Here is a 19,414-nt window from a genome sequence, read left to right as displayed (position 1 = left end):
AAGATGGTTACTTGGTCTGATGAGATCTAAATTGAGCTTTTTTGACCATCAGACTAGACACTATGTTTGGCAAACACCAAACACTGCACATCATCACAAACACACCATCACACTGTGAAGCACAGTGGTGGCAGCATCGTAATGCAGTCATGCTTCATGGTAGTAGGCCCTTGAAAATTTGTAAACGTGGAGGTAGGGCTGGGCGATAAATCAAATTAATTTGATTAATTCGCCTTTTTAAAACCTGACGATTTGAAAATTTGCCAAATTGTAAAATCGAGGCGAGCTTAAATATATAACAATACAGATTCTTCTTCTGCCTTTCACGACTTGCGCACTGCCGCTTGCTTCCGCCTCTCATCTCCTTCCGCCAAAACACTCACACTCCTGTCATGGCGGACAGAACAGCAGACACAGAGTTGGTCACGAGAAAAGTGCCTCACGTTACATCGATTATATGGAAGTGGTTCGGCTTTGACAAGACTGACACAGAGCAAACTACAGTCATGTGCAAGGTTTGCAAAAGTACTGTGAAAACAAAGAGTAGCAGCACAACTAACCTCTTTCAGCACCTCCGGCAGAGGCATCGTAAAGAAGGGGAAAAGTGCTTGCAGCTACGGGAGTGCGGCATGGCTAGCACTAGCCATAGCAAACAGACCGCAAAGAAACAACAAAAATCGATAAAAATCGTAATCGTCCAAGATGACTTTAAAAAAAAAAATCGAGATTTTATTTTTTGGCCATATCGCCCAGCCCTACATGGAGGATAACATAAATGCAGCAATGTGTACTGAAATCCTAGAGGACAACCTCATGCAGTCTGTAAGACTACTGTGACTTGTGAGAAGACTTGTTTCTAGAAAGACAATGACCTGAATAATACAGCCAAAGTTACAGAAAAACGGTTTAAAGACAACGTAAATGTACAAAAAACAAAGTACAATAAGAAAACCAAAATAACAGCACCTAGTATAAAAAAATATGTGCAAGGATATTTGTGAAAACAATGGATCGATTTTTTTTTTTAAAATAGCTTTTTTTGGTATATTAAGAATGATAAAACCAGCAGTGCAACTGATGTCGCTCTTCTGAATATTGCAAATTGCTAAAACATGTATGAAAACTTATATCTTATGTAGCGCAAAAATGACATAAAAGGTGCATAACACATATAGACGTGTAGTTTGAGCAAATAAATACAACGTCCATAAGGTAGCTAAGTAGCTACAAGGCACTCAGGTCCAGACTGTTAGTGTGAGAGTTCAGTTCTCTTATGGCTCTGGGGTAAGAGCTGTTTTTCAGTCTGTTTGTCCGTGGTTTGATGGACCTGAAGCATCTTTCTAAGGATACTGTGTCAAACAGATGATGTCCAGGATGGGATTGGTCCTGCTCTACTGGGACAATGAGAGCTGAATAGGTCCTCCAGGCAGTGAACAGCCGATGATCCTCTGAACGATGTTGATGATCCTCTGGAGGGCTTTCCTGTCCTCTGATGAGCAGCTGGTGAACGACACAGGAATACAGTACACTAGCAGCTTTTCCTGCAGGTTTTTTTTTTCCTGAGTATCCTCAGGAAGTGGAGTGGTTGCTTTGCCTTCTTCACTGCTGTGATGATGTTGGTAGTCCAGGAGAGATCTTCATCAATGCATTTACCCAGGAACATAAAGGCAAGGACCCTTTCCACACAGTCACCATTGATGGTTATGATTCAGGATCTGCTTAGCTTTTTCAAGAGGATATGTGTTCCTCTGTTTGAATTGAATAAAAAGTCCTTGATCCAGGGGACGGTGAAATGTGAAAGTCCCAGTTTACTGAGTTTAGTGGCCAGTCTGCTGGAGGTGACAGTGGTGAAGGCAGAGCTAAAGTCTGAAAAGCATCCTCACATGGCTCCCCTGATTTCTAAGGTGGGTCAGTGCAGTGTGAAGAGCAGTGGCACTGACATCCTGTTGTAGGATCAGCCTCTCAAAACATTTTATAATGACCCCTGTGGGTGCTATCAGATGGTAGCCATTCAGCCCGCTGATGGCAAACGTCTTTGGCAGTGGGATACAGGATGGGTTGATGGATGTGGACATATATGTATGTGTAGATTTTAGTGAAGACCATAGATACCACTGTATCAGCAGCTGTCTTCAGATTCACTGCTCTGCTAACGACTGTGTGACTCAAGTCTGTTAAGTTCAACAGTCTGACAGATATTCTGCTGTTATGGCTGCCAAAAGGAATCACCCTTCAAGAAATTAAAACAGAGATAGATAATTTATTAATTTCACTTAGAATCTTTTCATGGAAAACAAATGGTTAGTTGTGACTAGTTGGATATTTTTACTACATTTAGAACAAGCCAACCTATAAACCTCCTCTTTTTTTAAATTACTTTTTGGGCTTTCTATGGCTTTATTGATAGGTGTAGTGGAGACAGACAAGAAGGAGAAAGAAAAGTGGAGGGAAGACATGCAGCAAAGGGCTGCGAGCCGGAATTGAACCAGGGCCACTGCGTCAGGGACCAGCCCCTATACATAGGTCACCTGCTTAACCCATTGAGCTACCTATAAACCTCCTCTTTGAGCCTCCATCACCATACTATAGACTGCCATTGTTCCCCTGCCTTGGAATATTTGAGTGTTGAATGCAGACCTATCCACCTGCTACATTCCACCCATTGCTAACACTAACATAGTTCACTGGCTCTTATATACTGTCACAGACAACCAGTAGAACACTTATCCTAAGGCAGTTCACATCGTAGCTGATGATTTTAACCATGCAGACCTAAAAGTATTGCCCCATAAGTTCCACCAACGCATTAAATGTGCCACCAGGGGAGCAAACATACTGGATAAAGTCTATTTTAACATTAAGAATGGCTACAGAGCAACACCACTTTCACACTTGAGCAAATCAGACCACAGGTCCTTGCTTTTAATTCCAGCATACACAGCCCTCAGGAAATAAGCTCTGCCTATAACAAAGACTATTAAAACATGGCCTGACGGTGCACCTCTCTGGCTGCAATACTGCTTTGAGTGACCAAACTGGGACATTTTTGAGTATCAGGACCTAGAAGAATACACTTTAGCTGCGCTCTCCTACATCAAGCACTGTGTTGACATGGTCACTGTTGACTGACATCACCTGAGTGTATCCTTAGCAGAAGTCTGGATGACAAAAGAGGTCCAGATCCTGCTAAAGGACCATAACAATGCTTTCAGGTGTATTGATGGGGCACAGTACATCACCACCACAGCCAACCTGAAATGGAGGCATCAGAGAGACCAAAACAGCTTCCAGGAGAAAAACTGAGGACCATATCCACGGCAACAACATACAGTAGGTGTGGTAGTAGATTACATGCTGCAAGTCATTCTCACAGTGCAGGAACACAGGGTGCGGTAAATTGAAGGAAAGCTGATCGACCTGATGGAGTGACTGGGAGAGAATTTACTAGTCAGTGTGCTGGGGTCTTTACAAAGATTTTGAATCTGTGCCTGTCCTAATTCAGGTAATTGTTCATATCCCATTCAGTCACAGAATTTATAGTCATTCCAGCTCACATGGTTAATAGTCAGTTAACCATGAGGACTCACATGTTTCAAGGCGTGAATTGTTGTGAAACCAAGTGATCCACCTACACTGACAGAAATCATGGTGATGGAGCTGCCAGTTTACACAACAATGGATGTGAATCTGCCAAGTCAGGAGTCCCCAACTCTCCATTAGTCAGTTACGACTGATGAAGCCTCTTGAATGAAGGCGAAACATCCACAAGAACCAACAAGAGAAGTCAAGCTGATTTCTACTGAAGTCCTTACGATTACCATGACTTGGATTATTGACAATCTACAACATACAGAAAATATTTTAGCTAGTTTGATGTGCAAGCTGTGTCACGTACAGAGTAAACATACAGGGGTTCATAGGTCTTTTCGCAAATTATTTTACGAAACTGACAACACACCTGGCAGACCAGCACCCTCATTTTTTAATTTTTTTTTTGCCATGCATTACTGGTCCTGCTTTTGGTGCACCATAATGCTACATGCACATATTCCAAAAATGTATTAAAATAGGCTAATAAAATTAGCAGAGCTTCTATCCGGTCTCAAATCAATGTAATTATTTGCATTCGGCAGTAATGAGCATACACTATACTGAATTACAGACACCAAACAAACCTGTGTGTAAATGGAGCATAAGGCGGGTGGTATTTTTTTTTCGGTATATATGAGTACTTGAGGGTCTGCAAAAGTCCATGAGATGCAACATTTGTCATCTCCCAAGTCTATGAGTCTGTGGGGATCGTCTTCGCGGTAACTACACTATAAAGGAAATAGTATACATGCTCAGCAGGTATGCATAGGCTCATAATTCATTGTCCATGTATGCATCTGGACCAGAAAAAAAAAATCAAGCTAGCCTATAGCTAACATGCTCTATTATGTATCTTCCTACCTGCAAAGCAGTTTTATGGTCAGGCGGCACTGATATCAATATGCACAACGAGGACATAATGGTAGACCAAGCTATAGTCTGGGTTTTTCCTTCTGTTTTTTGGAGATTGGGTGAAGGGTAAAAATGTGACTATGATGGAAGAGGGTGGTAAAATTAGATGCACTAAGTTCCAGCATTTCATTTTATTATACTCATTTTGCTGTAAAATTATTTTACATAAAGAACGGTTGAATGATGAGTTTGTTGTATTGTCATCATTACATTATAATGCGGAGCTGTAAGTAGTTTTAATCTGTATTTGTGTCAATGTCTACCCTCTTTTATGGATCCTAAGAAGCAAAGCTGTTGCAACTTAGCTGCTACAAACAAGTTAGTTGAGTACAATTTCAAAAAGAACAATAAACTTTTAAAAAGTGTAAATTTCTCACCAAAACATTTAAAGAATTTACCATCACTATAAACAGCCTAGGAACAACTCAGAATTTCAGAACTCCCTACAGATTTATTACAACAGATAGAGGTTTTTCTCACTGTCCTTTCTTGAAAGCGATGATAAGCACGCTCACCTGAAGTCCTACTTTAGTTTCGGTGCTTCCAGCAGCCCTCTACCGCACCGTTAGAGGATAGCGTTGCCAGCTCCACCTGATCTCAGTCCTCCTACCGGAGTTTCTCTCATTGACTTGTTGTCTGCTGCCAGGTTCCCAGAACAATCTTTCACCTGAAAAACTCAGCAGGCTGCTTTGGCTTCACCACTGTTTACTCTTTCCTCTCTCAAAGCAGGAAGGCAGGTTTATTGTGCACGTGTGCTGGTATGTGTTGCATCTTAATAACAGGTCTCCTTCGGGTGCATTATTGGACACATATTGGCATTCCCCTCATCTCTCTTTTCCTCCAGCACTGAATGTCTGGGGACATGCTGCTCTATGGCCAGTGCTGGAATGGAGAGAAGAGGAGACTAGAAAGAGTTTAAAAGGAACAAGGAGAGAATGAGTGAAACGTGTTCTCATGGAAAAGAAGAGGATTGATTTTGGTACGTGGACACGACAGTTTTGATAGCTAAAAATAGACAACCATGAGAGAAACGCGATGAAGCATTGTAGCTTTAGTTCAAAACGCTTGTCTTATCACTGTGTATTATTACTGTAATGCTTGGCTTATTGGAGACCGAGCACTATGAGAAAACGGACTCTGAAGTTTAGTGAATGCTGTTATAGCACGTCTACTAACTACAAAATCAGGTTAGGGCAAGAGATGATTATGAAGACACTGACTGATGCTGAAAATTTAAGCATTCGTGGAAATATGTGTATAGATACTGCACAAGTCTGAATATATTTATCCCAAACACTGAGTTATGAATTAAGAAATAAAAGAGTGAGCCTGAAAAACGGCTTTTATCGTGTTGAGAAATTTAACATTTGGAAGATCATTTTTGGTGACAACATTCTTACCTGAAAGCACTCGTTACTAAATTTGTGCAATGATGTGGATTTGCTTTGCTACTTCATACTGAGTTTAAATTCCACTCCTACAAATGAAATGACAAAATTTACAACCACCCTTTTGATCTGCTCACAATCTGAAGGCCCTATGGGGACAATGCAGTGCAAGAGGGTGTGATATGTCAGTGCAAATCACTACAGATTTGGTTACAAAACCAACTTTGTTTAATAGACGCTTGCTGTATATCCCATAGTCAGGGGTGTAGTCATGCTGAGCTACGCAGTAAATGGGCTGGCTCAGCGTCAACGTTTTCCACTGCAGCGCACAGCGAGGTAAAGTTGTTTACCTGAAACGCTAATGACGTTCCGCCAACTTACTGATGCGCATTGAATTTCATACAACGGTTTCACAATTAAAGGAATTTGCCTGTTTTGGCCGTGGAAAGCTTTTAATATATAGCAGCAGCATGTGGAGAGGATCCGTGTGTATGTAAATATGAACGGAAACCCAAGAATGAAACGAAACTACAGAGATTCAGCTAGAACCTAGAAAAGAGAGCTGGGAGTAGGGAGAGCTAAACATGAGCATTTCACTCCAGCACAGTTTAGCCTCCAAAGACACAAAGGAGAAGACACTCAGACATTGTGTCCTGTTACCAATCAGCACGACAGCAACACCACGTCTATCCCACTCTGTGAGAACATAGTGGCAACATGTCAGCATGGCTTAGCTCCAACCCTATTAGTTAAGAAGAGGAAAATATCTTAAGTTAAAATGACTGTAATTCCTCTCTACTAGTCCCTCTGTGTTTTTCCTATTCCTAAATGCAAGTTCAGTTTTTCCTTTTGTCAACATCCCATTAGACCAAATTTCATTCACTTCCTAAATTACACACTTCATTAATAAATCCTCCAGGTCATCCCATAGTGGCACATAGCAATTCACTACTAGCTCCCTTGTCAGAAGTTATTTTCTTTATTAAAGGAGCTTTATTCAAGCACTTAGACATAAATACAATCTGTTCTGTTCAGATTTTTCTAAAACTGCTCTCCTACTGGCATGAAATATGTTAGTCTCTATACAAATATACCACACGAGAAAGACCTCCAAAAACTGAGCTCTTATTTGGAGGACCAAGACCACACAGAAATGTCTCACTCCTATTTAACCCTTTCATGCAAAACATGAGTCAAGAGATACCCATTTTCCATTGATTATAGATCATTTTTGGCCCATGTTGTGCATCAAAGGGTTAATAGCAGGTATCTTCCTAAACAAGCACAGATTCATTTGTGAGGCTTCCTGGATCTATCCGGGTGATTCAGAAAAGCTGAACGATTTTGTGAACTTCATCTTCAGTTTGCATGTGAGGAAAGCAAAGTGAAACTCATTGTCTTGGCATACGTGTTCTGACAAACAGTGGAAGAAACTGACAGGAAAATTCAGCTGCTGGCTTCTACCACACTTTCCACTCCTCTTAAGAGGGTCTGCCCAAAAGCCAGTTTTACAGGCTAAGGAGATTATGTCAGACTATGTAAGATTATGGAGAATAAGCAGTGAATATGAAATCAAAACTTCTCTGAAAGGGGATGTCCCATTGCCTGGGTAGAACAAGCACATAACTCAGCTTCAGTGAAGTCCAAACTGTCCTGATTCAGCTGTGTTTGTGTACAAATATGCTTGAAATCCAAGATATTATTATTCTCAGGCAAATTTTTCCCACAAGACAAATCAGAACAGTCAACTGCAACTCTTCTATGGCAAATAGATTCAAAGTGGGAACTGCAGCCATTGCCAAAGTCAAAACTTACCATTTTCAGCATGTAGGTTGCAGCTTGGAGGTTGTTGGTTTTGTTTCCCATATTGGAGGGGCCATAAAAACAACCACACAGACAGCAAAAACAAGAGGAGAACGTCGCGTGAACTATGTGGCCAACTGCAGGCTAAAACGCACAGTATACATCTGGCAGACTAGTGAGTAAATGCTATGAAGCTGAGGTATGGCTCTCTCTCTAGTGATCTATCTCTATTTTCAATTAGTTCAACTTACTTACTTAGATAGATTCGTGGTTTAAATGAAGAATAGTGTCTGACTCAAGCCAACAATACAGAATAACTGCTGGGTAGCAGACATTTTTTACAAGCAGTTTGGAGGTGGGCTGTGTATTTTGCATATATATTGGGTTTCCAGTGGGTTCTCCAGTGATTTAGTACTTCACTTCATTAAAGTCAGTAGTCGCAAGAGACATATAAAATAAAATAATGAAAAAATAAAAACAATAGTCATATTCAAATCCAAGTGAAGCATTGGATCCTGTGCTTTCCACAATGCAACATGGGGTTGTTTCCTTCTTAGAACGTCTGCATGCCCATGTCCTTAGTAAAACAAAAAAAACAAAACTGTCTTTTGTAAATTTGTTTCCAAGCCTCTGACCACAATATTTGGGCTATGTTTACCTGTCAATACTCTTCAAGAGACAGATGATTTCATACTGTCGTCCAGCATCTACTCAAGGACACTGAGCAACACCACAGTGGAGAAATATTGTTTCAAGGAAAAGTAAAATTTCAGAAATTTTGCTGAAGTAGAAGTTACAAATGCTTAAACAAAAACTAAAAATAGTCAGTATGCAGAAAAGCCCATTTCAGTAGAGGTACTCAACCAAGTCGTAGTATCCCAGTGTCAGTGAATGTAATCTTTATTTTCTTTATGTTGTCAGTACCGCCTGTCTGTTTTATGTCTGTTTAGTTATTTAACTGCAAGCAATTACACAGAAACCTTCAGGTGAATGGTCCTGACAGTTGGTGGACAGGTAAAACATACCTCCACACCTTAATCACTTTCAGTTCGAGTTACCATCTGTGTGTCTCTAAGTGGCTCCTTTTGAATGTTCCCCGGACTCTAACAGACTCTGGAAAAACAGCCTTCTCCCATCATGCACCATGGTCATGGAATAATCTTCAAGAAACTCTTAAACTACAAACATTCATATCCATTAATGAGTTTAAGAGTGTCAGAAAAAATACAGTGAAGGAGGAATGTCAGTGTTTCAATGGGACTTCCTGTTTAAATAAAGGTAAATAAATAAACTGACAAATGAAGAACTCAATAAATGTTGGTGTCGTCGAGCAATAATTGATTAATCTAAATACCTAATTTTACCCCAAAAAGTGAACTGATCATTTAAATTAATTTGTTTTGACTTTGTATCTTACAGTACAGTACACAATCAAACTAAAGCTTCACATATTAAAACTCCAACATGATTAAAATAAATCAAATCAGAGGGTCTTATTAGTTACATCAGAAGTGCAATTCCAAAAGAAGTTTAAAAACAAAAGTGAAAGTTTGCTGCACAGTAAATGTTTTTCTTCCTCCTCACAGTTGACAAGTGTCTTTAACTTCTGTGTGTGTTGGTGTCAAGGTTAAAAAGTCAAGGCTTAATTAGCACAGTGTAGCAGTTTGGTTAGCATGTTGTCTTAATGCACTGCGTTTCCATCACTATTTAGTATTGGTTCTGCTATCTGACAACAATAAACTGAAAAATATGTCAGTGAGAACAACTTTAACTGGTAAATCAGCTGTATTAAAATACAAATAGATGTAAAATGCCTCCATACTGAATAGAGCCTGTGTGTTTTCTCTTCATGTACAAACCACCTTTTCATTCTGCGATCATTTCAGGGACTCCCATAATCTTGAATCCATGGGTCTTTGGAAACTTTAACCATGAACCATGTCGTGCTCTGCTGCAGCCACCGTTTTCTAAAACTGTAGTGCTGAGTGCAGCCAACCAAAGACAGAAGCCAAAAACAGCATATTGCAACAGTTACATAGCAACACTGAAGACAGACATTTGTAAAAATAACTTGAAACATTTTAGAAAAGATTAAATAACAATGCATTTTACATTGACTAATTGCAGCAGTCCTACTGTAGCAGCACCAATAGGTCAAAGTTGGTGATCCTGAAGCACGTTCTTCTGCATGTAGTATTTAAAACATGTCTGATTTCTACAAAGGAGATGCTGAACACCCTTCTGCTTTGATACTTCTTCTCAAAGAGAAAATAAAAACTATTAAAATAAAAAAAACAAAACACAAGGGCCTCGTGTCTCCCAGGGTTTGCAAACAAATAAATAGACCAGCTTGCTTAAAAATGATTGAATGCTGGCCATTAATCAAGTCAGTCTACATGTCAGTAAATATAAGCATCAGCCACATCTACTGAACCCAACCAACTGTGCAACCATCGATACCTTCTTTGTCATCAACAAAAACAAGCACATCATTATAAACTGTGATACCAACAACCACAGTTTCATCCCATTCTTATTTATTTATTTATTTTTTAAAGCACATCTAATCTAACCTGGCAATAGCCAGATTAATAATTGTGTAGTACTTGATAGTACTCCACAATATCAATCTGGGACCGCTCCATGTAAATCCGTTCGGAGGAAAGAGGCACGGATTGGACAATGCAACAGTATGTCCCGCCTCTGACAGGTTTGTTTTTAGCCAATCGCGGGATCTTCACAACGAGCGGAGCCAATTGGTAGATTAAACTCTTACCAAAACCCGTAGGTAAAAAAGCACAAACATCTTTACCATCCAGAAATGCTTAAAGTGCCTCTCGTTGTTCTTCCTTCAAAGAAGCGATAGGAGATTCAGCTAAAACTGACTTAATAGCAGCATCTACACGATCGTTGTCCTCCATTGCCGTGTTTGTTTCTACTGGCGCTTGGTGTCGTCTTCACACCCGGATATCCCGCCCCACACACGAATACTGCTGCGTGATTGGCCCGTGCCAACTTGGCTCTGTACGAACAGTGAATGCGGGAGCGGAGCAAGATGCTTTCTTGAGAGATTTGTGAACTCACAAATATCGCGAGAAATCAACTTGCTGGCAAGGTTACATCTAATCTAAACGCCAATGAAGAGGGATATGACAAGTGAGCAGCTGGTCTGTGTTAAAGCCCCATCATGACACTTTACATCTGTAATCTTATGAATAATTATGTTAGTGTGTGTGTCTGTGTGTGTGTGCATGAGAGTGTTTCATACTAAATCACTGTAAATAAATCATGACTGATGTAGTTAATAATATTTTTTTGATAATATCAGCTGCTGTATGGATAATCTTGAATATAATAGAATTCCCACAACAATGTCAGAAAGTCCTACTTCACAACATACCAGTTTCTAAACCCCAATAAATAGCCTGAATGCATAACAGCAACAACAAAAAATAAGAAGCAAAAACAGCGATTATTATTTCACCACGCAACAAAATCAGTCATCTTTGTTCAGAGGCAATAAGAGAGCAGACAAATCTGGGGTGTGTTAGTCTCATAGGTTTATGGTTTAGTGATCAAACTGAGCCAGCAAATATCCTCTGCTGTATCCTGAATGAGAGACAACACTGATGTCTATCAAATATAACATTTATCAACAGTTCAATAAAACAGAGCTGCACAATCAGCAAGCCACATGGAGGAGATTACAGCTTAATTCAAATTTAATTGAAATTGAAACCACTAATATTGCAGTAGTTTGTGCTAGAATTCAATCCATTATTTACAGGGATGTTCCCAAAGTGGAAACAGCTATGAAGGCTGACACACAGCCTTCACCACTTATGCTTATTTAACTCATTTTTTAGTAACAAGAATCAATGACGGTCCCAGACAGTGTAAAAGAGGCAAAATACTCAATAGCGAGTGGTAAATTATGACTGTAGACACCAATCATCATCACCTTGTATCATCACAGCCAGCTGCTGAACGACGAAAGTCAAACTGGCATGTGTAAAATCTGGGAAATGCCACTGCAGGATTGCTAGCTGAGAGAAATGTATGTGTCATGCACACTACAATTTTTATAGACTTTCTGAAGAAATATTGTCGTGAAAAAAAAAAAAATCTGAATTTGGGCATTCAGACAAAACAGCAGGCTGAGTAACCAGGGAGTGTAGAGTGTGACAAAAAGAGACATTTATCCAGCAGCTGATACAAAAACGCAAAGCAGAAGAAGAACAGGAAGAACAAGAAGAAAACTCCATCACTTACCAGTCTGGTGACGAGGGGAACCCCAAAGTGCCAGAAGTGGTCGTTGAGCAGCCCGCTGTACACCACGTTACCAAACAAAGCAATGGTTCCTGGTTTGCACAGACCACTTCCTGGCTTGGTTTCTGCAAAACAATAAAAGTCATTTCTTTAAAGTTTGATGTCATTTAGAAATGTACTTATTTTTGAAAGAAAGGCATTTTTTTCAGTCAAGATAGCATTAAATGAATCAGAAATCCAGTCTAGACATTGTTAATGTGGTAAATGACTATTCTAGCTGGAAACAGCTGATTTTTAATGGAATATCTCCATAGGCGTACAGAGGAACATTTCCAGCAACCATCACTCCTGTGTTCTAATGCTACATTGTGTTAGCTAATGGTGTTGAAAGGCTCATTGATGATTAGAAAACCCTTGTGCAATTATGTCAGTACATAAATTAAAGAGTGAGTTTTCATGGAAAACATGAAATTTTCTGGGTGACCCCTAATTTTGAATGGTAGTGTACATTATACAGTAGTATATCAAGTGAGATCCGTCCTAAGACAGTCTGCACATACAACCGTTTGAGCCTTTGTTCATTTAGTCCCTCCATCTTCCTTCTTTTGCCTCCCTTTCTTCTTCTGTCTTTCTCTCATACACACTCCTGTCTTTACGCCTCCATTTCTGTCGCTCTTACATCAATACACCTGAAATTCTCTCTCTCCTCCCCTTCTTCTGCACTTATGTGTTGTAACAAACCTCATGCACCCAGTTTTGGCCACCAAGAACATAAAAATGGGCCATCATGACAAAGACTTCTGGTCCAATTCAAGTACTCAGTTAATCGATCATCAGTAGTGAAGAAAATGTTTCAAAATTCACTTCCCTAATGTCCTGACACAAAATGCGCTCTACCTGTACAAACAAAAATTCTGGCACGTGTTTGTGCTTGTACCAATCAGTTAGAAAATGATTTTCTCGAGATCAGACTGTATTGGGACATCACTAGCTATGATGGAAAGCCTTCGATCTGTTTATTTCACTGTGATATCAGGTCTACACCACAAGTTGTTAGAAGTCAATGATGACAAAGTTGTCATAAAAGGTGTCATTATAGAACCTGCTTAGTAGACCAGTGGAGTGAATGAGAGCGCTTTGCAGAATCTAGCTTAGTTTAAAAGTTGCAGTAAGTGCAAGTGAGGATTGTTTGTAGATATACATACATATTATGTCTCAGTACAGTTACTGGTACCACTAAAGTTTGACTGTTCTCTCTCGACTGAATGAACTCAAACACTAGATTACGTGCAGAAATAAATATTTCAGTGAGTTCAAGTAAGCCAATAACAGTTCACACACATCTCTCCCAACACCCTGGTACAAACACACCCTTTATTTGAGCAAGCATGAGCAGCTTCCAAGAGCTACAAGCCTCTGACTGAATAGATGTGAAGTGTCAGTCTGCAGATGTAATTACAGTGAAACCCATAATACTCAATGTGATTGCAGCTACAGCAGTGCGGTGTACTCGGAGAGGAGGCGAGTAGGTAAATGAAGCTCTCCTCTGGGGATTCTGAAATACACTTCAGCCAGATCACACTCAGTCTCTCTGCACCAGGTCTTCCTCTGTGCCATGATCTGGACTTGGCTGTTTGCTCCTGGCCCTGCTAGAATAAGCCTATCTTACATTCCATCACTCTAAGTAGTTTGTAACACACGCACACCAAACACACACACACACACGGTTATAGACTGTTGGCTTGGTTCTGGCCCGGTTCTTTGGCAAGTGTGCATCTGCTAGGCTTGCATCCCAGTCAAAGCTCATGGGTTGTGTGTGTGCATGTGTGTGTTTGTGTGTGAATCAGAGAGAGACAGATTACTGCTCAGTCTGCTACACCTGATGCTGATGGTGAGAATAGAAGGACAGGAGGGAAAGAAAACATGAGTTGGGCAAATAGAGGTGGTTGGAGGCCTGTGGTCTTTGAGCTCCTCAAACACACACATTTACAGTCTGTCTTCTTTAGTGGGTTGAATGTGAGCATTACATCCTCACCCCCGACCAATTTATTGACTCCTCAACTCCTGTGTTCGGAACCATTCCCTCTCTGAGCAATAGGTCCCTTTCTAGTATGTATCACTCTTTGAACATTCACCTGGTTGTTCTGTATTTACCATGTTATCTCTGGATGTCAAGAAGTTTAATAGAACCCAACAGGGATCCATCAGTCCTCACACAAACAAACTCTATTGTCAGCCAAAGAGGAAATTCTGCATCTTGAATTTGTAAATACACTGTAGTTCAAACTTTGGGGTCATCCAGGCAATTTCGTGTTTTCCATGAAAACTCACACATTTATCCATGTGCTAACATAATTACACAAGAGTTTTCTAATCATCAATGAGCCTTTCAGCACCATTAGCTAACACAATGTAGCATTAGAACACAGGAGTGATGGTTGCTGGAAATGTTCCTCTGTACCCCTATGGAGATATTCCATTAAAAATCAGCTGTTTCCAGCTAGAATAGTCATTTACCACATTAACAATGTCTAGGCTGCATTTCTGATTCATTTAATGTTATCTTTGTTTGAAAAAGAAGTTTTTCTTGAAAAAACTGGTAACTTTCCCTAAGTGGCATTTTATAAGTATGCACCTATGTACAAAACAATTATAATAGTATTATATCAAGCAAACATAAAAATGTATTTACACTAATTACTATTTTTCTTTCAATTTAATGTTTAAAAAAAAGTCAATTTGTTGCATTGTATTTACTTTTCTTTTACATTACAAAAATCAATACAAATTTGAACTTCTCGAGGTTTTGTACAAGCATGTGTTTCGTTTTTCTTTGGTTTTTTAAGGAACACATTGACTGTTGGCACTATATTGGCTGATTTGAACAGGGGTCATCTGATTTGATAGAGTTGATTCTACAGACTTTCTCAGCAATCGGCACCTCTGGATAATATTATCAGCTAAATTATAAAAACAGGGTTCAACTACAGCCACTTCTACAGAAACTCATTGGAAGCACGCTCAACTTCTTGCTCTAATCAACAAGCAATCTGAAGGAGCCAGTAAACGCTTCACAGTCCAGCACTGTTACTAATAACCACTGATGAATATCATAAATGTCAATGAAAGCCCATGAAAAAGCTGCCATGATTTCCTATTACCAGCCACTCATCTGGAGACTAACGTGCTGAGATTTACACGGTGCTTCTATAGCAAGCCACGACCTTGTGAAAAGTTTGAGTTTTTTGCTGCATCAAAGGGATTTTGTAAAAGTCAACAAATTGCTGTTGAATGATCAAGATCTTGTTTATGTGTCTCTATAATCCATCTGCTTCCACCCTGCTTCACTCTCATTTCTTACTCTACTAAAACCGAAAGCTTTCAACAATCCTCTACTGCCCACTGATTCCATTTTGATAATAAAACTGTTTCAAACCTTTTATCTCTCTCTGCCTCCAGCTCTTGGGTACAGTCTAACTAAACTGAAACAGAATAATCTGGTCATGACCAGAGTCACTTTAAACTGTAACCAGTTTATCAGTTTACTCAGGTTGGCTCAACAGTGAAGCAACTGCATGAACTCATCTGTTTACTCTGTCTGCCTCTTACATCTTACAAATTCCTCTCTGTCGCCATCATCTCTGCCCTTTGAATCATATATTCAAGACCCAGAGCCTTCAAAACCAGACCTTGCTAAACATGGAGATTTCTACTCCATTGCAAAGTGATGTTTAACCAGCAGCTGTTAATCATCTCCTCAGACCCATCTAAGGTATATTATATTATGGAGTTGTGGAGAGGGAGAGCACTGGCTTGGGCTGGAAAAGTAAATAGTAATTTGCCCATGATTTTAGTGTCCTATGCTGAGTTTGCTTCCAGATTGAAAAGAGTTTTTGATTGCCTGGAACATGATGGCAGAGCAGCTAAGCACCTACTGAAGTTCTGGCAAAGAACATTTTTTCTCGGACCTCCACATCTGATTGTAAATGGAACAACAAGGCTGAACAGGCAACTTCCGCTAATGGACTGAGTAAAAAGATAAAGATGTATAAAGATGAACTAACATCGTGTAATGGACCATCTGACTGTCATTCTTGTCACCTTAGTCATTAGAGTGGATTCTCTCTTTCGCATGAAGTGGAGGACCGTCTACTTCTGCGATCAGAGATGCTACATCTATGTGTCTAAATCAATCTATACAATAAAACATACAGCTTGGACACATTTACCTATTACCATCAGAACAATTTAACAGGATCCTTTCAATGAAGTCTCTTTATTTTCCTTTTCTCCAACTTTCTCTTTGTGCTCAGACATCCCTGACTGAGGCAACTCAACCTGCATTAACTGGGTTGCTAAGAAGATCTTTGAGTGAAGAATCAACTACTGTCTGTTATCCTGCTTAAGTACTATGATCTGGATGAGGTATTCAGTGAAGTTAGGACTATATCTCTTTAGTTGCGCTGCCGGTATTGCTGTGCAATTGAGTTGCTGCCTGGTCCTTCTCTTCCTACTAGTAGGCTCCATACTGAAAGGGAAGCCTTGGAGAAATAAAACATTAAGGACTCCTTGGCAGTTGGAATAAATTGTCCTTCCTTCTCACCTGTCAATGCTGGTTTGTCACAAAGAAAAACAAGACCCTCTGCCCTCTAAAAACGAAGGTTGGTCCAGACCCCTCTTTTCTTAATCAGATGTGAAATAATCTCTTAAATAGACAATAGCTGAAAACTCCATTTTGAGTTTTTACTTAACATTCAAGAAGTTATCCTTCAGTGCTGCCAGCTTTCTTTGAAATTTCACAAGTTTGCTGAGACTGAACTGGAAGCTCCACTCTGTCCACTACTCTGTCCACTGTTCTGACCCGCATCTACAGGCCAATCAGACCATCCACCGCTGCAGCATCATCATGGGCATGCAATCACTGAAGACTTGGTGCAACTTTCTCAAGTTTCTCTAATTCCCAAAAGTCAATTTTTATGAATTTTCAAATGAGCATTCCACCACATCATTCCATTTTTGTGGCTCTTCTTGTCTGCAGCAAGAGATGTTTCATGTGCTGCATTATTACATTTGTCGAATCTAAATTTGTCGCTGGTCGAATATCAGACTGTTTGATAATTCTGCATAAAGTAACATTAACCCCATTTGAGCAAACATTTACCCTACACGACACTGTCTGAGAATAGATTCTTCCCAAAACCAGAGAAATGTCAATTCCACATTAATTGTTTTTCCTGGTTATATTGTTGAGTGAGTAGATGGGTAACCCAGATATCCAGGTGGTGAAAATGGCCCCAGCATTTTACTCATAAGCAACTGAAGCATCTCTTGGGCTTTGTCTTTTTTTTTTTACCAGAGAATCATCCAGGATTACAGCGATGTAGCAGCCCCTTTTACCAAGTTCACCTCCTCTTTGGTTGTCTGTGCATGAAACCTAAAGCTGATCAAGAATTGCTGAGCTCAGAATGACATTCTCTCCTGCTCCAGTCCTTTTTAGCGTGATCCATCTCTTTAATTCATTGTAAGGTTGATGCCTCTGACATCATGGTTGTAGTTGCAACCAGAACCAGGTACCAGTCCACCCGACCGTCCCTTGGTGCCTAATTCAGCAACTCAGGTACTCCAGTAGGCTCACACCATCTGCTTTGTTTGCCATCCATGTATTCAATGCACCCAGTCACTTCATAAAAGATACTTCTGGTGGCCTACCCTGGAGGAGGACATTTGACATTTCATTTCACCCTGCACAGTCTGTGCTCAAGACAAAGCCTCACATCGAGCCTCAACTGAACTGCTGCACCCTTTGCCTGTGCCTGATCACCTGTGGTTCCACATAGCTCTCGTCTTTCCCACAGGTTTTCCTTTACCTTGAGGTAATGCTGTAATTCTTCTGGTAGTTGACCTACCAGTTCTTGGGTTCAATGCAACTGACCTCCTTGTTAAACATATCTTTTGTTTACGTGACACACCTGTTGACATGGTGGTTGACGAAGGTCCCAAATTATGTGGAAAGTTTTGTGCCAGGCCGTAACGGAACAGTCAGCCTCTCCTCTTTTTCTGGACTCAACTTACAAACCAATAGCCAGATTGAATGTGTGAATCAGGAGCACAAGACCGCTGTCTTGTGTCACAGCAAAGACACAACAGAGCACTGCAGTCAAACAAATAAGTCAAGTAGGGTCAACCCCTACTTGTGAAAATCACTTGGCTTTGATTGAACATGCCCACAACGCCTTAACCTGTGCTGCCAAAAACACTGAAAGTTTGGCATCTCTCTGAATGTGTGCATCTTTAGCTGAACACATCATTTTGCATACTGGAGATTTATCCGCCAATGAAGACCTTCTGTATATTTTCTCCAGCTCATAACTCAAATCTTCACCAGGTTTCATTAGATTATTAACGCTATTGCAACAACACTGTCTTAGTTTAAATTGGGATCTCCCTGTTCCTTGCCTCAGTAAATCTGCTGTCATTGTGCTACAGGCCCACTCCAGCTGCCACAGCAAGGCAAGCCAGTCTTCTGCACCATTATGAAATCTCAAACCCAGCCAACCATCTCGTCACTCCACTTGTCAGTCGTCCTCCAATTCTAAGCCCCACCCACTCTCATTCCATCTCCACTCGAACCAAAAGCTTGAAAGAGGAAGACTCAACAATCCCTTACTGCCCAACCTATATTACATTACTAAATTGTTAATATTTAATCACTCCTTGACTGATTTCCGAGTCCAGCTCTTGGGTCCAATGCAATAAAAGTTTAACTAAATGTGGTATTATTGCATGTTCAGAGCTAGAACCAGCAACATATACTGAGTACAGGCTACAAAGCTGGAGTTAAAATAAATATATATTTTTCAATATATGATTTTTACTCAGAAAATGCATGGAGATGTTTGTTAACCACTGTTTTTCAGTGGTTAAAGAATAGAATAAAAAACTGAATAAAAAGTCATGGTCCCTCTCTCCATTTTTTTTCAACTAAATATTTATTTTGAAATATTAATGTTCAGAGAGCCTTTTGCCATTCTGCATCCTAACATAACTTATCAATGGATGGTTAAATCAATGTTTAGTATCCTTATGGATTAGCTCCAAATCATAAAAAAGGCCTTGACAAGCCACGAGAAGGAAATAATATGATTCCATTACACTCCTTAACCTTCCCCCAAGTACAAACACACATGCACACACCAACACATGCTACTGTGAACAGCAGCCTAATAAAACCACACTTAATTGGCACACACACCAGTAGAGCTGACTGTATTTTTATTTAACATCGTGCTGCACTGAAGAACTAATTGGTTATTGAAGGACAGTCGAAGCATGTATGCATACATGCATGTGTAGCGTGTGATATTATGTATTTAATGCATAATGCACAAAAGAGGCCCACTTAAAACTACTTTTTGAATAAAAGCAATAAGACTAAGTAGGACCTAACGTTT

At 40.0% G+C, this 19,414-nt stretch overlaps 1 protein-coding gene across 13 annotated transcripts in view; it reads right to left on the bottom strand.

The window, feature by feature from the left end:
- The window catches only part of rbfox3a (RNA binding fox-1 homolog 3a), a 600,072-nt gene that overhangs the window by 207,925 nt on the left and 372,733 nt on the right, over positions 1–19,414 (bottom strand). For all 13 annotated transcript variants that reach the window (XM_051939196.1, XM_051939188.1, XM_051939185.1 and 10 more), the window contains one exon: positions 11,967–12,088. In XM_051939196.1, the coding sequence (XP_051795156.1) occupies positions 11,967–12,088 (122 nt within the window). The remainder of the gene's footprint in view (positions 1–11,966; positions 12,089–19,414) is intronic.

Source organism: Acanthochromis polyacanthus, chromosome 19 (genome assembly GCF_021347895.1).
Source record: "Acanthochromis polyacanthus isolate Apoly-LR-REF ecotype Palm Island chromosome 19, KAUST_Apoly_ChrSc, whole genome shotgun sequence".
In the NCBI taxonomy this organism is placed as follows: Eukaryota; Metazoa; Chordata; class Actinopteri; family Pomacentridae; genus Acanthochromis; species Acanthochromis polyacanthus.
Note: the sequence above shows the minus strand (reverse complement) of the source record. Positions and strands in the feature narration are given on the sequence as shown.